At 40.7% G+C, this 25,529-nt stretch overlaps 2 protein-coding genes across 2 annotated transcripts; one reads left to right on the top strand and one right to left on the bottom strand.

The window, feature by feature from the left end:
• The first annotated feature begins 244 nt into the window (after positions 1-244).
• mmel1 (membrane metallo-endopeptidase-like 1) lies at positions 245-18,109 on the top strand. The gene is given in 25 exon segments (XM_018700618.2): positions 245-455; positions 5,377-5,553; positions 6,055-6,102; positions 6,449-6,508; positions 6,646-6,807; positions 6,919-6,999; positions 7,712-7,807; positions 8,238-8,356; positions 8,642-8,707; positions 9,096-9,230; positions 9,492-9,581; positions 9,982-10,056; positions 10,058-10,119; positions 10,213-10,306; positions 10,413-10,541; positions 11,291-11,389; positions 11,470-11,553; positions 11,637-11,740; positions 12,149-12,207; positions 12,377-12,496; positions 12,674-12,807; positions 12,950-13,015; positions 13,147-13,242; positions 13,821-13,897; positions 14,564-18,109. Coding segments are annotated over 24 exon segments (2,313 nt in total). The 5' UTR covers positions 245-455; positions 5,377-5,396; the 3' UTR covers positions 14,664-18,109.
• Positions 18,110-18,447: 338 nt separating this feature from the next.
• prxl2b (peroxiredoxin like 2B) lies at positions 18,448-25,467 on the bottom strand. Its single transcript, XM_018700621.2, has 7 exons — positions 25,276-25,467; positions 24,380-24,584; positions 23,919-23,970; positions 23,386-23,449; positions 23,221-23,296; positions 22,016-22,134; positions 18,448-19,224 (listed from the first exon to the last, which is right to left on the bottom strand). The coding sequence occupies exons 1-7, from the start codon at positions 25,336-25,338 to the stop codon at positions 19,198-19,200; spliced, it is 606 nt and encodes a 201-aa protein (XP_018556137.1). The 5' UTR covers positions 25,339-25,467; the 3' UTR covers positions 18,448-19,197.
• Positions 25,468-25,529: the final 62 nt, after the last annotated feature.

A 25,529-nucleotide genomic window follows, 5' to 3' on the forward strand; every position in this document is an offset into this window, starting at 1 on the left:
TTTCCAGATCTTTCTTTACTTCCCGCTCAGCAGCTGGAGACACTCCACAGTGAGGAAAAGAAATTGATGCTCACTGTAACACGTCCGGTACCAAGCTGACCCTTCACACTCACCCACACATATCTCATAACCCACCTCCTCACCCCTTCATAACACACACATCCCCAACAATTTTCCTCTCACAGTCATGTAATCGAAAACAATCCGGTACTATCACCTCCCATCTGCCTCCTCTCCCTCCCTCCCTCCCTCTTTCCTCCCTCTCTCTCTCTCTCCCTGCTGCCTCACTCATTCCCTGAGCAGCACGCTGAACTGGATAACGTCTCCTTCAACCCGCAGCACAGACTCATTTCTCTACACACCAGCTCTGAGTGGATGCTCAGCAGGGGTGTTTGAGATATTAGCGCGCTGTGGGGGGAAAAACGGCTCAGGGACTTCACACTCCACACACAAAGGTAAGTCTCTGGATCCTTTAGATTAGACTCCTGTTTGCGGCTAAGTGCCAAAGTGAAGGAGGCTCAGAGGTGGTGAGAGGTTGTCAGCAGTCTCAGGACAGATCTGAAACAGTGAACACACTCCATAAGGCTGTGTGGACTTTCTTTTTTTTTTTACACATGGAAGATGTCATTAGAATAGAAGTGAGGGTGTACGGTCGGTGGTGAATAACACTGAACTAGTTGGCACAGCCTGACCTGAGAGTTAATCCTTGTTTGGTTTGGAACACTAAGTTTAGAGGAGAACAGTACCAGTCGCTGGACACAGTCGCATGTAATCTTAATGTGCTTAAAACACAGAGACCTCAAAACATTTAGCACAGATTAGTCTCACTTTCAGAGAGGGGATTTTATTTTTGACACACTGAACCTCTCGCCTGTTAGATCACAGCATGTCGTATGATTCGCTTATTTACTGGTCTTGTTCACGTCAAAGGTGCAGGGGACGTATTCAGATCAACTCCTCAAGTTGAACTGAATCAGCCGTGTCACTGTAGCTTTGGTCTGTCTCTCAATGTTCCCCATGTTAGAGAGAAGTTGGGCATAAAAATCTGCAAAATAAGCTGCCTCTGTCTAATGATGCAATTGTACACAAGGACTTGAAATTGTCAGCTGATTATTAATGTGAATTTAAGTCACTTTTATCACCTGTGAATAGTATTTCTGCTCAATGCTTTTAAATGTAGTTTTAGGAAATCTGTTCATGCATCCTGACTGGATACTGTCTGTACTCTTTTGTTGTCTTATGTTGTTTTTACCTGTATAAATAAAGGTGCATTTAAAATTCAAATGGAAATGCCAGATCAGCTGAGACAGACAGATTTATACGTCCCTGTTAAACGTTCCAGATGCAGGAGCTCTGCTGCAGTCAGGTGCTTTCTGAGCAGTCTCCATGAGTCTTTGAACTGACTTGAATTAAAATGATTTCAATCAGAAAGGTGATTTGTAATTTCCACCTTTTCCACTCTCTTGCTCAGGGTGTAGAAGTGGAAGTGACACATCACTCTGCTGAATCAAATCATTTTGTTCAGGTCAGATTCACAGTCACTGACTAGTTTGTTCCTTTACTGTCACCATTCAAATACATTTCAGTACGTACACGAGTACATGAACGCACCGTTCATGACGCCGGGAGCTGATTCTGACAATCTTCAGCTCAGTGCTAAGATCAGTACATTGCCTGTTCAAGCTGTTAAAAGTGGGCCCATATAAGCTCTATTTATAAGGTTAATAGCTCAGCAGCAACCTATCTGGAACTGAATTACTGCATCATGTGGTTTTCTGAGTCTTTTAAAACGCTTTTTCCCAGGAAGTAATGTACTGAGAGTCACGGCTCAGCTGATGGCGCTCCACTGCTGAAAGCCACTGGTTCAGTCGGAGACGACGGTGATTTAGTGGAGTTAGTTAAGTTTCGTACGTCTAACACCGCTGGCTGGGTGGTCACATCATCTGCAGAGGCCTCGTCGCTCTGTGGAGCTCGAGCATGAAGCTGGTCAATGGTGTTTAGAGCAGCTTGGTGCTGAAGCAGGAAGAGAAGCACGCTGCAACTTCTTACTCTGTTGCCTGTATTTATTTTTCAGTTGATAAAAATGCAGATATGCTCTTAGGGTCGACTGTTAGTCTGCGCTCACAGCAGTTAGTCAGTATGGGTCTTTCGTTTTTCCTGGGTTTTGTCTCTCAGGCTGCACAGAGGTCATCCTTACCATCTGGTTGATCTCTGCAGGGCAATCTGCTCGCTCTCATATGTTTGATTTACAGGTGTCACTTTTTCATAAAATCAAGTTTAAACAAATTTGAACTCGCTTGTAATTTGTTGAGATTAATTTGAGCACAACCCACATGACATAATCCTGATCTATGGATTATTCTGTGTGTTCATGGTGCCTCTGTCAGCAAACAGCCTCGACTTTATCCACAAGTTTCCCATCACATTTATATCACACTACTTCTGAGATTTTGCAGGTTTTTGTGTCATGAGTATTTGTTCAGCACGGTTGCTAGTTTCTACCATTTTGTGTGTGTGTGTGTGTGTTTTTTCCCACATTCAAATGCTATTTCAGGTTTTAAATATAAAAAAATGACAGCTCTGATGTGTAATAAGTTATCTTTAAAAAGGGAACAGAGAAAAGGAGTTGATTTTGGTGATTAAAACTTTTTTCAGTCCATAATTCTCTGTATTTTATATGTGTCAGCTTCACTAAACATGATGTTCAGGAGGGTTAGTGCATTTATAAAACCGAAATGAACATGACATTTAATTCATTTCTTGGACTGTCATTATTATGAAAGGCATGAAGACCAATTTCTCCATAAAGGTATAAATAAATGCAGCATTCAGTGTACTGTAGATGTGCTTCACGCTCTGATTACTGACAACCTGTTTGATGATTTCAGTTTTAGTCATAACCACAGATGTATTTACAGCACTATACACACATTTAGCCAGATTGTGATTATCATAGTTTTTATGTGTCTAAAAATGTGTTTAAAATGTCAAATACTGTTGATTGACACAGTGTTTTTACTGCGAATTTAATGCCATGCATTACAAAGACAGTGAGACTGAAATATTACTATGATTAGAAAAGCTGTAAAGCCAAGGATTAAAATCTTAAAATATTCTTTTTTAACCTTTTTGTCCAAGTCTAGAATTATGCTGTATTCATGGTGATTAAATACAGTTAAAATACATGTAACTATAGATATTTAAATACTAAATTCTGTGTGTCTCTGTATAAGCAGAGAGGGAGTGGACATGAAGGCAGCACAGCCGTCTGAGGACATTTAAAGATGTAAATAACTCATCCTACTGGGCAGCAAATCCTGTATTGACACAGTAGACTGCACATTATCGTGCAATTTTCCATAAAGTGAGGCCTGTCTTTAATGCAGTAAACCAGGATTTTGCCTCAGTCCTGAAGCTCTAACAAGCCCCTGCCTGCTCTTCATCACGGTAGTGCCAGATATGTGCCCATGAGTATTCATCAGGAAGGGCTAATGGGGCACAGCACTGTGAACCTCTGATTTACAGCCCGTCCCCTGTCAGGCCTAATGATAGGGCAATGGGGCTGGTTATGGAGAAACAGGTGCTGCAGAGTGAATAGATGCGGAGCAATGCTGCTGAAAGCCATGGGTGATTGTCGTTTTGTCCCCTGCACAAATGCTCATTTGCAATATTGTGTTCACACATACATAATTATTGTAGAGGCTCGCTGTGTGTGTGTATGAGTGTTTACTTGTGTGTGTTGCTTTGTTTTACTATATTCGTGGGGCCCAAAAGACAGAAGCCCTCTATACTGGTCTGATAGCTTAAATGACTGTTTGAGGGTTTAGACTTGGTTTTAGAGATAAGGTTAGAATTAGGTTTAGGTTTAAGTTAAGCTTGGGGCTAACAGCTAGGCAACACATTATATCAGTGACTGGTGTACAAGGATGTGTGTGTGTGTGTGTTTCAAACAATAATGATCAGTGAAAGTAAGTTTGACAGTTAATTGTTTGCCAAATTGTTTCCAGCATAACTGTCCCATTCTCTATACACGACGACTCTCCCTCCTAGACTGTATTAACAACAGATGGAGCTCAATGATAATGTCTAAAATGAACTCTACACTGAGCAAAATGGATTGAGTATGGTCCTGGTGATTAAAACAGGTGGGCTGAGCCCTGTAGAACCATCATTATTACAGTGAACTAATCAGCTGAACAACCGAGGCCTCGCTGTGAGACATTAGGACTGGGCCATATGGAGTAAGTGATGCCATGTCGAGTAAGGTTAATGATGTTAGAAGAGTGATTTCATGCATTTGAATGTTAAGTTAGATCACAAAATAGTGTAATAATACACAATGTTGAAAGATGGCTGCCTTTAAAATAGACAATAAACCTTATGTATTCATACAGGACGGCTAGCAAAAAGGTGTTTTTGTCTTCAAAACGCACTTTTATAGTGAGATAAAGAACGGGACTTCTCAAGCTCAAATTTCCAGCCCCTACAACACAAAGATGTGTGTCTTAAATCAGCCTTTTTATCAAGTGGTCCCTTAACGGAGTTATTTGTAAGTTTTGCTGTCGCTACACAGCCAACGTTAGCATTAACAGCATCATTAACGCTGCGAGTTTAGCATCAAATTTCATTCCTTTAGTCCACAAAAGCTGTTTCCAAAGTAACTGCATTGTTTAGCTTCTGGTTCTATCACTTCTTTTCTCCTACTAAAGTTAGCATGCTAACCAGCTAGCCACAGCCCGGCTAGCCTGTCTCAGGACTTTCCGATAGCTGCTTACTGTAGCATCCTAATGGCCCTGAAGAAGTAACGCTGCTCAGAAGGCATATATAACTTTTTGTACTGTAAACACAATGATGACTGAAGCTCTTAGGTTGGAACCCAGTGACTTATGATGTCCTTTTACATTAAATTATTAGACAATGAAGCTCTCCTACTAAATCTCCCATTTCCTTTCCTTTGGAAATCCTCTCATATGAAGATAACATTACCAATAAATAAATAAATCAGGATGAATGTAGGCTGATGATCTATTTACATTTAACTGAGTTGTTGTGATTTTTTAAGGTGTGAAAGGAAGAAACCAAAAGTCAATTTAAAGGATTTCATGAGCTTAAAAATAGCAAAGCATCAACTTCAAAAACCTGGGCTGAAACATTTACTTAAAGAAATAAAGAGTGACAAACAGTTTTTTTTTTTGCAACAACTCCTGTCAGTGAAGTTGTTGTAGGTGTTCAGCAGTTGAAGCTCACTCACTGCAGGTCAGCTGGCACAGTTTACCGATGGATCACTGCACAGCCCACACACACACACACACAAATACACACAATGGTATCTCTCTGCCTGGACCATCCCACACTCTAACGGTGTCTTTCCCACAGAGCCGGCAGTCAGGAGGAATATGGGCAAATCCGAAAGCCAAATGGATATCATGGAGAAATCAAGTAAACCTGGAAAGCGTCGTTGGACTGTTGCAGAAATCGGTCTGTCCGTCCTGCTGCTGTTGGTCAGCTGTGCCTTGGCCGGGCTGGTGGTCCTCTACACATCGGTTGTGAAAGGTAATGGCTCTGTCAGGCTCACTGTGGAAAGATCCAGATATTACAGATAGCAGCAGTAATGAAGTGTCTCCCTACTCTGTTTTTATTATGATTGCACGCCAGCCTCGGCACAGGAAATTATCTTGACCCTAGAAATGCCTCCAGCAGTGACCGTGATGAGCTTTATGCAATAATGATGCACATATATCATCGGATAACCTTTCAGAGACAGTTTAAAGGTTAATGTTACTCAACAAAATTAGCAAAATAAGAGTTTTGCCTTACAATACTAACTGCTTTCTGACCATACATATACACTACACACACACAGGCCTGACCTTTAACTACAGCTGCACCTACAGGCTCTTTTCTTTTTTAGATATTTTGTGGGCTTGTAAACACAATTATGATGCTGCATAAGACTGGATTGCTACCAGCCAATAAAAACAATCGTGATTGTGATGATTATTATTGGAATAAAGTTGCCTAAAGCATGAAATCTGTCTCTTCCATGCAACTCAGAACAATCTCAGAACAACAGGAGCGTGTCAAGGAGCTCAACAGGAGAAGGTGAGTGTTTTAATCCTGTAAACTGAACACAGGACACACTCACTTTGGGACAAGTGGGTTGGCGTGTGTCATATTCGAGCCTGCACCTCTGACACTGTAATACTGTAAGTCCCTTTACTGCCTGATCAGCAGTGCCACACAAAAGTGAAAGAGTCGCTGCTGACATAGACACTGCCTGCCACACACACACACACACACACACACACACACACACACACACAGATAGGCTATAGATCTAGGTTCATTAGAATTAGCTCTGTAGTTTACACAGCAGCATCCTGGTCCTCCTTCTCTGTAAAGTCTGAGTCCACATTCTCTCTCTGAGTGTTGACACTGATTTTTCCAGGCCAGCTGTTTCGCTCTACCCTCAACAATGTGTGCACAACAGCGGACTGTGTTACTGCAGGTGAGGGGAACTGTTTTTTCTTCGCCTCCCCCGCTGTTTCATTTTGCAAACAAAGTCGACCCCCATCCTTTTAAAAAACTGTCTTCTGACCACATGGAGGGTTTTCAACATCCTGTCCCTCTGTCTCTCCTTCAAAGCGGCTCGGCTCTTGCAGAACATGGATAAGTCTGTGAAGCCTTGTGATAATTTCTACCAGTACGCCTGCGGGGGTTGGCTGGAGCGCCATGTCATCCCGGAGACCAGCTCCCGTCACAGCGTCTTTGACATTCTGAGGGACAAGCTGGAGATTGTCCTCAAAGGTCAGCCGGCGCAGCCACACAATGCCAGGGGGGTCGTGGGTTTTAATCTTTGGTGGTCAGTGGGCTGCAGCATTCACAGCAGGGATGTTTGCATATGTTTTGTTGTTGCAGGTGTTCTCGAGATGGAGAACGAGCGGGACAGGGACGCCATCAGAAAGGCCAAAATCCTTTACAGCTCCTGCATGAATGAGAGTAAGGATCTCTTTGCAGAAGGAGGCGAGAAAACATGTTGACAAGAACAGTTTGTGCTTCTTTTCAGACTTTTAACCCTAACTTTTTTAATAACCTATAGAATAGTTATTGATCATGCCAGTGAAAGTATCATGGAAAACCAGTGGGGAAGATACAGCTCAGAAATATTCAGCAGTTTTGAGGATTTCTTGTTCACGCTGTCTAAATTTAAGATTTAGAAGTAAAGCATTGCATCAAAGACAAAGGAAGGGGGTGTTTATGACTAAAGGGTTTTCACACCTAAAAGCAATGATTTATTTCCTTTTATATAGTTTGAAATATGAAGTCTGAGCACGGGGAATAAATGCACTGATGTCTTCTTCAGTGTTTAGTTTAGTTGGTCCTTCAGTTGGTGATTGGATCCTTTTAACTGTTCACCAACAATGAGCATCAATCAGTTGATTACCAAGGCGTGTTAAGTGGCTACTTGTTGACAGAGGCGTCGTCAGGCTGTTACTAATAACCTGACTGATGATTTAGACTGAATAAAAGTATGTGAACCATGTTTGTGCTTTAAAATTTGAGAGTAAATGTTCACTCTTGCAGCGAGATTGCTTTCGTCAGCGGCTTTCTCAAAGGTCAAGAGTGAACTTTCAGTCTCAAGAAGGATGAATCGTAGAGATGCTGCAGTGTTGTTGTTATAGGTTATGAAATGTGGTATTTGTACCTGCAGGCCTCATAGAGCAGCGTGACTCCCAGCCCCTCCTGAAGCTCATCGAGAGCATCGGAGACTGGCCCGTGGCGTCAGACAACTGGAACACCACCACAGGTAGAAATACCTCCGTAACACACTCAGGCAAATGGGTGCACGCAACACATCCACACAAACAAGCGCTCATGTTCCTACTCAAATACATGGGCGCACGCAGAGCCAGTGTGGCTATATTTATACTCAGTGAATTGCTGAGTATGAGCTTTGTTGGCGGGATCAAGAGGCCGGCTGAGGCTCTTCAGCTGAGCAGTCAGGTGTGGAGCTTGGGAGCGTGATGAGTGGGCAGAGGAGCAGGTCCTCAATCGGGACTGCGAAGGATGCTTTAAATAGTCTACACTGCTCTTCCCCAAGCTCCTGGCTCTTGCCACTTTAAGTAAATGTAATCATGGACGGTGGCTCAAACTGAATTATCCACGCATATCTGCACACACAGATTTACACAGAGTAACCCGTTAAATCAAGCGCTCCTTTCCTCCTGTTGTTGCAGAAGAAGCATGGAGCCTCGAGGACACACTGGCCACTCTCACTGCTCGTTTCCATAAGAAGGTTCTGCTGGATATGTACGTGTGGACGGATGACCGGGACTCTCGCCGTCACATCATTTATGTAAGATCACTGTTTATCTTACCACAAATAACAGGTAACAAACATTACACAGTTAGTAAAGGTAAGGCTGCCATTATTCTATATTTGTTGGTCCATCTCACTCTTTCTGTCTTCCTGAACTCTGGGCACATGAAGACCTCACAAATATCTCTAGTTTCATTTTTAAAAAAAGGCTAATTCATTTCATATCTTTTAGTTTTACTGTTAAAAACACACAGGACTTAAATATTATAAAAAGATTATGAACATGCAAAAAATGCATAACTGTTGTTGTGTATTGAGTAGATTGACCAGCCAGGACTTGGAATGCCATCGAGAGACTATTACTTCAATGATGGAAACTACAAAAAGGTGATGACTTAACATAAATCACAAAAAGATAGATTCTCCTATTCAACTTTATCTAATCATGCAGATAGTTTTGGTTTTATTTGCTCAGATTTTTTAGATATCCACCTCCAAGATTCCTGTTTTTAAAGTTTTTAAATGTTATTTTTCGCTGATTTGAGCAGCATAAATATAATTCCATTTATCTCAATAGCCTTGGGTTTGCAGCAGGAAAACTAAAACAATCAAACTCATATTGGACTGAAACTGTCTGCATGCCTAGATATGACAAGCTGCAACTGTTAAAAAAAATAAAAACCTGATCTGGATGAACCTGCAGTTAATTTCCTGACACATTCTTGATTTTGTTGTGGAAACAAAATTTACAGCCTGCGATGTGATTGTGCCACAGGTTCGAGAGGCCTACCTACATTTCATGGTTTCTATCGCGAAGATAACCCGAGAGGACAGGAACCTGACTCAGGATGACGACCATGTGTGGGAGGAAATGATGCAAGTGCTGGAGCTGGAGACAGACATCGCCAATGTGAGTGCCAGCCACAACAGGAAATGGAATTGTGGGACGAGGGCTAAGGAAAATTAATAATGACAAGATGAAAAACGAGCACCTCCTCTCTGCTTCCAGTAAATGAGAGAACCAGGCTACATTTAGTGTTTTTTTTTTCTGTCTTCATGCCTGTCAGGAGCATGAGGAATAAGACTTTACTGATGAAAGGAGAGCAAAATGTGAATATACAACCAAGCATCAGTTTAAAGGAAACCTTCTCTCTTTCCTGTTGCCGATCAGGCCACATCACCAGCAGAGGAGCGCCAAGATGTCACCGTTCTCTACAACAAGATGACACTCGGTGAACTACAGAGCACATTCAGCTTCAATGTAAGTGTGACTTTACTTCTCTCTGGTGCATTAATCAAAGTGCAGGCAGGTCACTGGTTCAAATCACTGTTGAAGTAAAAACAAAAAATGTATTCAGTGTCCTGATATAGAAAATAATGGACTCTGCAGAGAACATGCCACAGTGTGAGCTGGTGCATTATTTTTATACATAATGACACCTTGTATATTATTGTTTACTCAGTACTTAGTTGTCTGCACAGGGATATTGCCAGGGACAGAGCAGGATTGTTGATGTTAGTGTTTTCATAGTCCGCACCCTCAATGATCTTCTAGTTTTCTACACTGGATCTTGAGAAAATGCAAAAGTAACTGGGAGTACTCATCATATGACATAAAACAAGACATGTTAAAAAATAACGTCCCACCTTTTGTTTTCCAGGGTTTTAACTGGACACGATTTATTCAGGGTGTGCTGTCGAGTGTTTCCATCGAGGTCCAGCTGGAGGAGGAGGTCGGTGGTGTACAGCTCTCCATACCTTGAGAAGATGAACGACGTTCTCTCCAGACACAGCGTCAGGTCGGTCCAAACACTGAGTCTGTGAAGATTAAGATAATACAGGAGAGATTCAATCTAATGCAACAACTGAACAAAAACTATTTCTGTTTGCAGAACTATGCAGAACTACCTCACCTGGCAGCTCATCACTGACAGAGTTAACAGCCTGAGCCGCCGCTTCAAAGAAGCCAGAGCCCGTTACAGGAAGGTGTGCTGTGCATGGCCTAACAGAGCAACAGATGTTAACCTGAGCAAAGTCAAAAACAATATTACAGTGTGTGTGTGTGTGTGTGTGTGTGTGTGTGTGTGGACAGACTCTCTATGGTACCACTGTGGAGGACGCTTGGTGGCGAGAATGTGTCCGTTACGTCCAGAGCAGCATGGAGAACGCGGTTGGAGCTCTGTACGTGCGTGAAACTTTTGCTGGAGAAAGTAAACGGATGGTGAGTCTCTGGTCTATTAACACCCCTGAACAAAACAGACATAAATTTCTCAGAGCATGGAAATCAGTTACTACCACAACAGATGTTTACGTCAAACTATGGTGCGCAGGCTAAAGGGGCAGGGTTGGGGTTAGGCTGACACAAATGATGCATTGTGTGCAGAAATTCATGGCATGACATACATTATGTGGACTGAACTGAACTGCAGGGACCAAGTGTCACTTTTCAATCTTCAATTTGCATTATGTTCCACTAAATCAGTAAAATAATAGTGTCATTAGCTCCTCTGTATTAACTTTAACACGTTTGAGACACTTGAACAAGAGCAGCTTTTTCTGTTTTAACTGGTACGAATTACACAAAAGTTTTTGTTACTATAAAATGTATTTCATGCCACATACAACTGTAACACATGGTGGTAATGACACTGCAGTTATAACTATTCCAAATGCATTATAAATACATTACTATCACTACTTTAAGTCCTATTAGCATCCATAACCAGTACAGAAACATAAACATTTAATAAATGGTTTATCACACAATATAATGTAGTTAAGAAATTAGGATTGCTGACAAATACTCACCGTGCGTACATACAGTGATATCGTTCGTGCTGTGCAACATGCATTTCTTCTTTTACACACAAAATGCAGCACCTGCTCCCTGGGGGCTCATAATAATGAAAATGTGCTTCTGTATTGGATTGTGATGATTACAATCTTCACATTTGTGTCACACGTTCACAGGTCAGCGACCTCATCAGTAAGATCCAGAAGGCATACGTGGAAACGCTGGAGGAGTTAAGCTGGATGGACGCTCCCTCCAAAGAGAAAGCAAGAGAGAAGGTACGCTGGTCGGTAGCCAGGCTGAGAAAATAAGGGTGTATCGGGGTATTATCACGCAGATTGTTGTGCATCTCTTGTAGGCCATGGCAATCAAGGAGCATATTGGTTATCCAGATCATATTCTACAGGAGGGCAACCAGAAACTTGACCAGGAGTACGCTCATGTGAGTAGAAACTGAGTCTATGTCCACAGGCCGAACTGTGAATAACATGAAGATTTATTGATTTGTCCTGTTTCTTTTTCCAGCTAAACTTTAGTGAAGAACACTACTTTGAGAACATCCTGGAGAACCTCAAGTCTGAAGCACACAAGAGTCTGAAGAAGCTCAGAGAACCAGTTGATCCAGACTTGTAAGCTGTTGATACATCTGAAGGTCTTGTACTCGGGCAGTCACAGTGTTTTTTTAGTGCATGACAGAAAATATCATCTAGGGTTACAACACAAATTCCTCTTTTAAATCAGGTTGATTACAACAAAATTGGTTTGCGAGACAGTCATGCACTTTTGCTCCTTCTTTCTGTTTCCAGTAAACAAGGTTGCATTTTGCTAAAATGCAACAAAAATGATTGAGCTGAGCGTCCTGTTGCACTTTTATAGACCCAAGACAAAAAAATGCTGTGTCCTCATCAAGTGACTCTCAAAGAACATTGAACATGAAGGTTTAAATATATTGGTTCATGGTGCAAAATAAGCTCCATGCATGAACTGAAAAAAATGCAATTAAATCAGCTTTAAACCATTTCTCAATCACTCCTCAGGTGGATCATTGGTGCTGCTGTTGTGAATGCATTCTACTCACCCAACAGAAACCAGATAGGTAAGAGCTTTACAGCAATCAGCGACGCCAACAGGGGCCTGTGTGACAAATTACATGTTTTCTGTTTTTCTTTTATTTATGGTAACATAATCTCTCTTCATTGTAATCCTGTTTGCTGCTGTTTCCAGTGTGTATTATGTTTTCACACCTGTTGTTTATGTCTGTCCAGTGTTTCCTGCTGGAATCCTGCAGCCGCCTTTCTTCAGTAAACATCAACACCAGGCCCTTAACTTTGGTGGGATAGGAATGGTTATTGGACATGAGATCACACATGGATTTGATGATAACGGTGAGACACCAGTAATCCATTGCGGATATTTTGGGAAACCTGAACACATAAATACAGTTTATTATTTGTTGTCCTTTTATCATAACAACTGATTTCAAATTTGTCATTACAGTGGACCATGATACTTAACTGCTCCTCAGATCTGCCGTGTTCAGCCATGTTTATGTTTCTTTACAGGTCGTAATTTTGACAAGGATGGTAACATGCTAAACTGGTGGAGTAATTACTCTGCGGAGCATTTTAAAGAGCAGTCTCAGTGCATGGTGCAACAATATGGCAACTTCAACTGGAAGCTAGCAGGTGGACAAAACGTAAGCACCCACTGGCTTCGTGTGAAATAAGAGGTTTTGTCTTGGTTATAATCCCTGACTGTGTAAACCATGTATTAAGTGACCACCGGAGTGAGTGTTTTCACGTTGGTGTGTACTCGTGGTTTTGTTTGTGTGACTGCAGGTCAGTGGAATCAGCACTTTGGGGGAGAACATCGCAGACAACGGAGGGGTTCGTCAAGCATATAAGGTTGGGTGTTAAGCTGCGAAAGCACAAAACCACATGTTACTATTTAGGCATTGATACGTCACTGAAATGCTCATAATAAACTTTCTGTGTATCTGTTTTGTGTGTGTGTGTGTATGTATGTGTGTTGACAGGCTTATCTGAAGTGGGTGGAGATGCAGGGTGAAGAGCCGTGTCTACCTGGTCTAGACATGGATCACAAGCAACTTTTCTTTCTTAACTTTGCCCAAGTGAGTGAGAATAACGAGGGTAATGTGCTATTTCAGCAGACTAGAGGGGCAGATAATCATTTCCCCATCTGGAGTCGAGAGCCAAAGCTCAGGAGGAGCATTTTTCAGTAGATGTTTGGTGCTGAGAAGTAAACACTGGGACAGAGGGAGAGGGTCAGGGGGTGAGATGATGAAGCAATCACAGAACAAATCAGCATCAGCAGGATGAGAGGAGCCGCCAAAGTAAATAACCCCATGGTGCCAGGGAACGTAAAGCAAAAGCAGAAACCTGTCATGAACAATAAAACAGGTTAAACAACCGTTACGAATCTGTTTGAAAGGCACAGTCGCTCCCCACTGAGATGGTGAACTTTTCAGATCAGTCGGTACGAGTGAAACAACTTATACCAAACTTTTAACTTTTATACAACATATAAAAGCAGTGAATTATTACGTGTGAAGTAATGCTTAGTATGAACAGGAGCTATATTGAAGGTGATGTATTAAGTTTGCAATTTATAAGTTTGATTTTTTTTCTCAACAGTCTGCACAGAGTCTAATGACTGCTTTTAAAAATCTCTGCAATCTTTTTTTTCAAGGTGTGGTGTGGTGCTTATCGGCCTGAGTATGCCAGCCAGTCCATAAAGACTGACTCACACAGTCCCTTAGAATACAGGTAAGGAGCTTTAGTACGATCTGATGTTAAAGGTGTTATATGCAAGTTTTTGCTATTGCTACATAGCCAGTGTTAGCATCAATGTTACTCACCAAGAGCTGTCTCCAGCAGTGGAACGCAACATCAGCATCAACTCTTGTTAACTGTCTTTTCTTCCACTTAAGTTAACATGCTAACCAGCTAGCTCCAGCCAGGGCAGTTAGCAGATAGCAACTCACTGTAGCGTCCACACTGCACTGAAGAGGAAGTACGATAACCTCCTGCAGTGTAAACACAAGAATGGCTGAAGCTCTTGGCGATCGACCATCACCACCACCTGCTTCTGGCAAGAAATCATGTTTAGCAGTAGAGAAAACCAACATATAACCCCTTTAACATCAGAGGTGCACTGGTTACAGATTGTCAAACCAGTGAGAATTACAAATAACTGATGAAATACTGCACACAGCTGGCTTTTTGTATCATTACATTTGAAGATTTACCACACTGTAACTATAAACCTAATACTCCTGCTGGAAAAATACTCTTTCGAACCAAAGCATAACTCATTAAACCATGGGAATCCAAATATAAGGACTGTGAGTCTTTTAACAGTGCTCCTCTAATATTCATAACATGCCTCAGCTTTTATCACCCTTAATGTTTTGTTTTTCTTTTTGTCTTCAGGGTGCTCGGATCTCTCCAGAATTTCGAGGCGTTCTCAGAAGCTTTCCAGTGCCAAAAAGGCAGTCCAATGAACCCCGAGCTGAAATGTCGTGTCTGGTAGAAAGTTTTACTCGTGGGATATTTATTTGTTGACACGGGAAAATCAAATCAAAAGGAACAAGTTGTACTTTTTAAACCCACAGAGACATCCTGCTTAAGATTTATTCCAGTTTATTTGAGGCGAGGTGATCACGCAGATATTTGAATATTCTGTAGATGTTTAGAAAATGGATGACGTCCTGGACTATCACTAGTTTCAAAACCTGAAGTATGTTGTATACCATAAAAAAGAAACTTGCTCGAGTATCCTCTCAAGTTTAAAGTGTCGTCTCTGGATGAGTAGGTCACTTGTTCTTATATTTGCTGTGTCCCACAACAGATGACGAGTGGGTACGTGAATGAAAAGGCTACATAGAAAACATAACACCTTGTAAAAAGGTTAAAGCTTATGCCCGACTTTTAATGCTTTACCACCCTTTCTTGAATTAATCCTTTAAAAAAATCTCCTGTTCAGATCTTTGTGATTTATCCATTAACATTTGACACTGAGTTGCCTCGGCGTCTCTCCTCTGACGGACTGTTTTCAAGACATTGTGCCACTTTAGAAGGAACAATGGTGAACCAATCTAACTCTGACTGAAGCGTGAGTATGAAATAAATGAAAGCTCGGGGCTTTGCTGAAGTAAAGCTACAACAGAATTAGTCACACTCCGAGAGTTTGGTTATTCACTGTTACACGAAACAAATTACCTAAAGACTTTAAGACTGTTAAATCTTTGCAGCTTTAACCTTAAATTAACATTCGGAGAGCTCTGCGGCTCTCAACGTTTTTACACTTACTGAGTGGATAAATATTTAAAAATATACAAAGCTATTTAGTACTTTTTGCAGTTTTACATTTCTTTATCATGTTCTGCAATTGATTGTTGCTCGGTACTCACTGCAGAAGTGTACGTGTACGTCATGACTGTTTGCTGTAAGAAACCGTATTCCAGATGTTTTGAAAAAATATTGGCGACCTGCTACTTTTTAGCTGGTTGAGAAAAAAAACCCAGCACTTGTTGGAGGTAGAGTGATGTGATAAAACTGGTCGCTGCCACGTCACACTGTAATCAGTTTAGATGCAGGTGTGGGTTTGCTGTAGGTCGTTAATCGCAGTTGTGTTGCGTGTTTGAAGCTCGCTCCCCCTCTTTTTTCCTGCTTCCACATATTCCACCTTTTACATGATTTTTAGAGGCTTTCAAGTGTTAAAACTCCTAACACGTGCCATTTGTTAGATGACACATACCTACAATTACTCAAAATTATACTATCTACATGTATGATATGTGTATGTTTACATTTAACCCCAAAAGGTGGCTGATCTGTCAAAGAACTGGTGTTTTCTTTCTCTTCACAGTCTCCTAAGAGGAGACTTGAACACAGTGATTACAAGACTTTTAGCCTCTGGGGCATAGCCAATTACATGCTAAGGGGGAAGAGAGAAGAAAACCCCCTCAGATACACTCACACATGGCAGATGAAGTGGTTTGCCTTCTGATCTCACATTGATCAGTGCCGTCTGAGATGAAAGGATGGAGTGCTGTGTGCTGAAGCGTGGTGACCGCTGTAGCTGAGCCACGAGCCCGCGGGCAGACACACTGAAGAATGGAGCTTGTCATTAAAGAGATGGCCAGGGCCAGGACTGTTATTTTCTACCTTTATTAACAAGTAATGACAGGAGAATCAAAGCTGAGCAGAACTCATAAGAGAGGATGGAGGTACCGGCTGCAAGAAGCCGCTGTTTTTGTGCTGAATGGAGCTTTCAAACGCAGCAGAGAAAAATAAAACACACAAACAACACACAGCCGGTTTTGAATGTTTGCTTGTTGTCGTTGGTCACATTCAGGATGCCTTGGTAAACTGAACACGACTGTTAGGCCTCAACAGAGGCTGCTGAATTGAATGTGCATACTGAAGCTTTATATTCTCAGTCTGTCTCTCAATCTTCACATATTGGCAAATACTGTTGTGTTGAGCAGGAGGGAAAGACTGTTTTACTCAGAATGTAAGTGGTGATAGCGTGCCGCCATCTTAACGCAAAAGTTCAGCATTTTGGGAAATACACTTCATTTTTCCCCGGTGGAGAATTAGATGAGAAAATATACCACTCTCATATTTATCTCTTAGGAAGCTATAAATAACATATGGCTATCTTAGCTTAGCATAAAAGATCAAAACGGGCGAGGAATATCCCAGACTACTTGATGCCTGTGACCAGTAACACGTTGGTTTTTGCAGAGATTAAACAAACAAGATGGAATGTTTTAATTAGTGAGTTTTGGAGGTGCTGGACGATAGATTTTATTACCTTCAGACAGAACCAGGCTAATTGTCCCCCCTGTTTTCAGTCTTTGTGCTAAGCTAAGCTAACTAGCTAATGGCTGTAGCCTTACTCTTAAATGCTAAATCTTTTAGGTTTAGGTTAGTTTAGCTTCTTTGAGGTTTCTCTCATCAGAAAGGCCTCCTCAGTTCTAAAAACTGGTTGGGGAGGTCCAGGTATTTAAGCTCTTGGAGGTGGTCCCGAGAGTTGTTAACCCACCTGTCGTTATGTGAGTCGTTAGGGTCACATGGTTTGAGGTGTGAATGGGGGTTAAATTGCCAGGGTAAGAATCTCAGGACTGTGTTACCTCCGTCCTTTAAAATTCAAAATGTGGACATTATTGTCCTTGAAGGAGGAGGAAGTTTTTTAGAACCGAGGAAGCCTTTCAGAATGAGAGGCTTCAGGAAACCTAAAAAAAAAAAGTCCAGCTGCCTTCAACTTGAGCACTTACGACTACCAAGACCTGGATGACTGAGAACCTACACAGACGTTTTGCTGTAGCTTCACAGTTAACAGACAAACGTGGGAGTGGCATCGACTTCTCTCACTCTCCACCACATATTTTCCAAAATGTGGAACTATTCCTTTAAATAATGGGGCACATTTATCACGTCCTGCTCAGAGAAATGCTGGAGGCGACATCATAAGCTACGAAGCAGCATCGAGCTGCCGTTTGAAGAGCAACATCTTAGACTCTTGTATAGTTTGTCTGAACAGCTCAAAAGTGTTAACTGAACACAAAAGGTACTTAAATATAAAATGTGTTATTGTAGAGACTTGATGTTCAGTATTTACATATAAAGGATTTAAATCAGGTAAGAAAGAAAGCGTACATTTCTTACTTTAGTTTTAGATTCACATTTACTTACATGGTGAAATCGTGTCGTTTTGAAATGATCAGCCAAGTACAATTATACATTTTTTGCTATATATGAATATGTTTTCATCTACGGTGTATACCCATCAGAGGAATTTATTTATCTACATGAATATTTATGAAATAACATTGTTGCTTTGCAAGAATTCAGACGTTAAAGATGTTTTATGAATGTTCCTGCTGCTATGTAATTATCTAGACTAACAGCTATTTTTGTGACTCAGATCTGTAATTATTGCCATTAAAGTGACTGTCTCAACTGATATAACATCAAGCCTCTCCTTTAAATGTGCACTCCTTATATAAATCCATATAGAAACCTGTGAGAACCATATAGGATTCAGGGCAGAGGCTAAAAGATAAAGTGGATAACATTTTATTTCTCCCGTTTACTTGTTTTAGTGCTTTTGACATTTTAAAATCTATTAAATAATTCTATTTAAAAGCACTTTTCACTACATGAGTCATGATGTTTTGGGATTTAATGTGTTTTCTTACTGTATATAAACTACAGCTCATGTTAATTCAGTGTGTTAGAGAGAATCAGGGCCTCTTGGTGGTGGTGGCCTAGCAATTGAGATCAAAAAATGTCATTACAGGATTAGCTTTCAGTTTGAGCCGTTACATTTATGCACCAATTTTTAATGAGACATACTGGAACTAAATGTATAATAGTCAAGACACTTAACAGACGTCAATACTAGTCCTAGAGAGCAAACAAAGATTTATATATTGCAGATAATCAGGTGATTCATGATGTAACACAGTCACTTTGTTTCTTTATGTACATTTACACAGTTGTATGGAAAAGACTGAGCACCCCTGAATATGTTTTATTGATTATTAAAGTGAAAAATGTAAAAACAAACCTCTGTAACATATGAGCCCTAAAATGTGGATCTCTTTTAGGGTTGCTGCAATGTTACTTTCTATTTCATTACCTTAAAAAAGAAGAAAAAATATATAATTGTGGCATGTACAAGTGTTTGGACGCTCGACTGAGTGAGTACTTTGCAAACTGTCAAAGGGGTGGTTACAAACACTTTTGTTGCAGCTCAGAATTCCCACTGTTCCTGGAGATCACTTCAATTTCTGACGTGTTTTTAGGCTGTTTTGGAGTTCTAGTTTTAAAGTAATAATTAATGTAATAAATATAAATTTAAAAAATGCAATTATAAAACAATCAGAGTATGTAAGTGTAAAGTAAGTTATATGTAAAATTAATAGCATTTATTATTATAAAGGAATGTCACTGCAGCTTTCACTGTAGATGTAATATTGGCAATGCTTGTGTTCACCTGAACAATTTAAAGGCACAGCTTCCCACAGTGTTGTTGTTTTGTTCAGGCGTCGTCCTCATCGTGTGCAGACATCATCATTGCACTGCAAGAGAAGACACAGAGGTTAAACAGAAGATAAAGAGCTTGAACAAAGTATTTACAGCGTGTTTGTTACTGAAACTTTAGGTCTAAGTCCAATTACTGGCAGTCAAGCTAATCTCCCACAAATCTAGTTTGCTGGAACATATTGATAAAAACAAAAACGGTCATTTAACAACTTTAATTACAGATTGCCGTGTGGAAAACTTTGAGTGAGGTTCACTTTCCAGGAGGGGAAACGGCCTAAATTACACATATTCCCAACTACAACAAACCCAAAGGACAAAATGGTCATAATATATCTGCAGGGAGCTGATAAGGGTCGTGATCAATAGTGTGACTCAATGACAGTTTGCAGCCTGTACTCTGGATTGAAACAGAAACTTCCTCCTCTCTCTTTCGCTTCTCGACACTCCCATTATCACCCACACACACATTCTTCAGCTGCTTAGCGATGGAGGACAGCCCGACAAAAAGCAGCGCCGGACATTGTTATTTTATTTTACAGCTGCTTTACTATATTTTTCTTTCTTGCAGGACATTTATGTTTCATATCTGCTCAAATCAATCAGCTGTTACTTCTACACAGAGCTACTGACTCGTTTTCCATAACATGTACAGGTTGGAGTCACTAGGTGTGAAATTAGGCCCCAAATTAGTGCATTTAGGTAAATGTTAATTGAGTTTTATAATAGCTTATTCAGAATGTAAAATGCAAACATGCTATATAATCATTTCTGTACTTTATTACAGTTTGTGGCAAAGTTATGTTGCATGTTCAGTTTGAAAAAGGTCAAAAGAAAATATACAAAAAATTAAAAAGAAAGAAAATGGTTGACTTCACAGTCATTATTGTGGTTATAGCTTTAACACACACACTGTGCGACCCCACACAATGAGCAAGTAAAGCCACTGTCAACAAAACATGAGCGTTAAAGCTGAGTGAGCCTCTGAACAATGTCAGCTTTTGATGTGAAGGCAACACTTTGACTTCCCAGCCTTCCTGTGCCTTTGTGTACTAATTCAGCATTTGATAAAAGGGCCAAAGGTGAACCAGTCTCCATCTTCTTCTGCTGCCAAAATCCATTTTTGGAAAACTGCCTGCAGCCTATTAATGACCACCAGTGATTTTTTTTTTTTTTCTACTGGAACCTGCTGGAAAGCAACCACAAAAATATTTCAATCTGAGCAGAGCGGCTCAGCACTGACTTACACGCCTCTATTCATATTCAACAAATCCTGCAGCAACAAAACCAGATCTGGGCCTAGCTTTAAAAAAAAAAAAAAAAAAAAAAGAGGTCAAATAGCTTTTAACAGAAATCACTGCTACACGTCAACACATTAGTTCTGATATAAAAAGGTATATAAATTGATAAAAACTGATGAATTTTAACAAAGTCAGAACAGATTTATCGATCAAGTTCATTCACACAATGAATGTAATCACATGTTTATCCATCTAGTGTTTAAATAAGATCACTGAATTGTGACCATTTTTTCTAGGGACTAAATTATATATAAGAATTTTATCTTCTTTTAATAGTTTATTTATCTGTCAGCGACCTCGCTCTGTTCACAAAGGCCTCCTCCACACGAGGATGTCAGCTAGCTTGTGACTCGTGCTTGTTCCTCGCATCTTTGATCTTCGAAAACAAGGTCGATTCTGTTCCTGAGCCCGCAGAGATGACAGCGGCTGGTCTTCAGACAGGTCATGGGGGAAGTCGACTGTACACGCTGCTATAGCTCTGACATGGTGGGCGTTGTGGGAAGAGAGAAACAGAGCCGGGAGGAGAGGGTGTCGAACACCATGTGCTGGTTTTCAGTACATCATGGGTGTGTCAAAAGCCCCCATGATCACAGGACAAACCTCTCTGGACATGAGATATGATGTGATAAAAACTTTTATATCTTTATGTTGGGTCATAAATGATCTGCAGCCCCCTGACTCTCAGCACCCATTTTGTTTTGCGTTGGATCTTTATATCATCTTGTGCATCCATTTTCTTGCTTGATATATTTGACAATTACAGGCTGTTTATTCCTTCGTTTATGACTCGTAATCAATTTTGAACAATGTTGCCCTGTAATAATCAGCTTGTCTGTGCATGTTAAAATGCAAAGTTCAATGCAGTTTCTTACATTATGTTTAAAAACCAGTAGGCACAAAGCTCATGCTCATAATCTGTGGCAGAGACAATCTTACTCACTCTCAGATCCCAAAAATCAGGCTTTAATATCTGGCTCTTGTGTGCTATGCTAAAGACTTTCTATTCTTAGAATAATAACAGTAATCCGCAGCATGTTAAACCTATTAATTTCTCCATGTTATACTTGACATTTAATTCTATAGAGCACGACACTACATGATGGTCTTTGTGAGAAAAGTATACATTTCATAAATCTCCGGTGAGGCTGCCAGCGCTGTACAGTAACTCCTCTGTTTGTGCTTGAAAAGTGTTTTTAAGTACAATTTTTTACAAGGTTTTTGGAGCCTGCAACACAGATACTGACAGACCATGAAGATGGAGTAATGAGTGTGAAACTGTGTGTGAAGAGGCTTCTCTGATGCATGTGTCACTACTGACGTAAAACAGAGTCGGCTGAAAAACGCTGTGCTTCAGTAAAAACAATAATACCATTCGCTTCTTTTCTGTTTAGCCTTTTGAAAGTGGCCGTGTTCACTCATGGGCATCAGTAAAACAATAGAAGCTGAGGAGGAGGAATAAAGAAAACACTGGGAGGGGAAGTGATGTGTATCATCATAAGATGTCATTATCATGGGATTTTCCTCTTACCACTGGCCTCTGTCCTGCTGTTACTTTAGCCGAGATCCCCAAAGCCTTGGAAATATCCTCCAGAGGCACAAAGTCTCCAGGTGAATCCTGGATGAAGTGCATCAGGACCTTTTCACCACCTTCGAAGAGCAAAACACATTCACAAAGTATCATAAAGCGAGCAGCTTGTCGACTTTAACCAAAGCAGTAAGAGACTGTAACGAATTTGCTTTGGCGAACTCATGACTCAGGCCGACACATAAAAGTAGTAATAATATACAGCACAAAGTTCAGTTCAACATTTAACACAGATTACATATCCAGGTGCTGCTGCTGGTGATACAGGATCTACTAATAAAAGAGAAATAAAGAAATGTCAGTCCTCTAAAAATATCCAGTGCAGTCTGCTTTTACCTCGAAGCCTCTCTTTAATAACTGAGTATTAAAGAACTAAATTGCTTCCTAAAACATTCTGATTTAAGCCTCAGTCTTCTTCAGGTGCTCATAAAGGAGTGATGCTGGAACTCTCCCAGTAAGGACTTTTAAAATGGAGCCAAGGTTTTTTAAAATGTGGAGTCTGACAGGACAGGATGACTTCTTTGTCGGTCATGCTGCCATACCACACCATAAAAGTGAGTCGCTGCCCACTCACAGAGAGTCAGCACACTTTCGGTGAAGGACTTGTGCAACTTTTCTTTCTTGCTGCCACACTAATAAAGAAACTGAAACGGGAACGTCGGTCTAACTGCCTCACCACAGTCTTACTATGGTGGTATGTTTCATTCCACCCCTCCCTAAAACTGCTTTTTATTTTATATGTTGTTATGCAATCAGTGATTTTGACTATGCTGCTTCACTAAGTTAGAAATCCTCTCCCACGTGCAGATAAACTTCCCAAACGCTGTAACCCCATCCAGGAGTAAAATTTGCACATTAATAGATTCATTGTTTTGTATACAGGAAAATAAAGTAATAATGAAAGGCAGCAACCCTGCAGAGCTTTAATGCGGAGTGGTTTGGAGAGGTCATTCTGAACCTCTGACCTACACTGAAGTGATGCAGCGCTGCCCTCTAGAGGACAAACTGTGAAACTGCAGTTTCATCATTTCTTTGCCTTCATTCGAGGTCAATTACACTCTGAAATCCCTGTTTATTAGGGCTTTAAACCATCACTGCTTCTGTCAGACCTTTATTAATACTCCCCCTCTGATGTATATTAACTGTACCTTTGGCCACAATGAGCATGCCTCCGCTCTGCAGCAGATCTCCGGAGAAGTTTCCCTGGATTCCTTCAGCGCTGGCCTGAAAACAGCAGAGTCAGTCTGTATCAGCAACTTTACCCTCACTCCTGTGACCACAGGACAAACAGTATGAACCATGAAGTTATCTACCTTTGCAGCTACATCTCGTACTTTCTTCCCCAGAGCAGCAGGGAGCACACTCAAGGCTGTGTACCTGAGCAGGAAGAACATTTATAGATCATCACAAAGTATCTTATCAGTGGTCAAAGTTAATCTATCACTTCAAAGTTAAGTGTATTAGTGCTTCAATTAACAAATTATTTTCATTACATTTGTATTTTCTTGGTGTATACAATATAAAACTGTCCAAAACCCAAAGATAATCAGTTTACCGTCATAAAGAAAGTAAAGCATCTGATCCTCACATCTAAAAACTGGAACCAAATATTTGATAAATCAATTATCAAAACGTTTTTCTCTCTCTCTGAATCTCTCTCTTGATCTCTTAATCAATGAATCGACTAATTGTTGCAGCTCTAAAGAATATTATTCTTATTGTATTAAGCATCTAATCATCTTTAACAAACGACAGCGATTCAAATCATGGTCACAGCAACCTCTCATTAACATAAATCAAACAACTTCTCCATTACATCTGAGGAACATGGATTTACTGAACTCACCTCTTGAAGCCCAAATCCTTGTAGCTTTTCTTTTTTTCATCCACGTAAATGGCTTAAAGAGAAGATCGATGATTATTTACAATCCAACTCATTTGGGAGACGCTTGAATTTTATCAAAACCACAAGGAAATAAATGTAATTTGTCCATCATGGCAGTTTAAGAATTGAAGGATTGGGCCATAATAGATGTATGATGCAATAAACGTTGGTCTTTTGTGGTTTATTTATGCAGTTGGATCATTTTCCATCATAAAAAGTAATGTGACGTTCAAAATAACTTCTAAAATTAATGACTAGTCAGAGAGAAAATGGACCAATTAAGCCTGCAGTGTGCAAACCGTTTGCATCTGTGTGACAGGATGTGTTTTCCATTTTTATAAAAGCTCCACATATTTGTCATTTTTTAAAAACTGGACCACAAGACAAAAATCATTTCTGTGAGAAGTGTAAGTGCTGCTTACATCCTTTAAAAAACCCTCCGTCCGTGAACTCCTTCACCCCAAACTCCTCTGGTCCGATGCCCACCAGTGCCACACCGCTGGCTCTCATGTCCGGCTCCAGTTTGCTGATCTCTGACGCCGTCCACCGACACACCTGACAGCCAAACCTGCGCAGGAAGAACAAGACCACGGGCTGGTCCTGCCACAGAGACTGGAGCTCCACACTCTGAAACACAAACAGGGAAATACTATTGAATGAACTTTTTTAAATGTCAGTTCATCTGTTGATTATTGTCTCACTGACATAAGTATTCAGACCCTTTAGTAAGTGCTCAGTTGATGCACTGGTTTCCTCCAGACCCCAGTTCTTCTGTTTCTAACATTTCCAAACAAGATCTCTGCTGTTCATCCCTGGTTTTTGGTCACCTATTTTACCAAGGCCCTTCTCCCACAGTCTGCCTGTTATGCAATGTAAGCTATAGACAGGTGTGCGTCTTTCCAAATCATCCAATCAACGTAATTTGCCACAGGTGGACTCCAATCAAGGTGTAGAAACATCTCAAAGACAATCAAGAGAAATGGCACGCATAGCAAAGAGTCTGAATACTTATGGAAATGTGAAGTGTTAGAGTTGTAGTTGTTATGAAACCATACATCATAGACTCAAACAGTGCAGTATCATGATTCATATTCTCATGTAATCCCATCAGATCATCATTATGTCACAGCGGGGCGTCATTTCACAACAATTATGTGACTGCTGAGAGGTAATGGCAGGTTTAATGCAGTGATTCTCAGCAGGAAACACCGGTCTCTGAGGGAACAAGTCAACCTGCCACTTACATTAATAGAGAACACCTTTGAACATACACTTACAGAGTATATCTGAGAGTAAAGCTCACAGCTTCATGGCTTACCTCTCCAGTTTCGGCGTTCTTCAGCAAGTTCTTTCCAACCTGAGCGAGGTCGACGTTCGCCATTTTCTACCACACCGAGCGGACAAAGTTAAAGACAATGTAGCCTATCCACCGTGTATTATCTTATAGTAAATATGTAACGCTTGTACAACAGTTGCAAAACAGCTACTTCCTCATACGCCCACCGAACGCTGCCGTCCAATCACATTCTGCTGCTGCTGAGGAATCAGCCAATTACAGCGCGCAGTGTAAGA

Source organism: Lates calcarifer, linkage group LG20, assembly GCF_001640805.2.
Source record: "Lates calcarifer isolate ASB-BC8 linkage group LG20, TLL_Latcal_v3, whole genome shotgun sequence".
NCBI classification, from domain to species: Eukaryota; Metazoa; Chordata; class Actinopteri; family Centropomidae; genus Lates; species Lates calcarifer.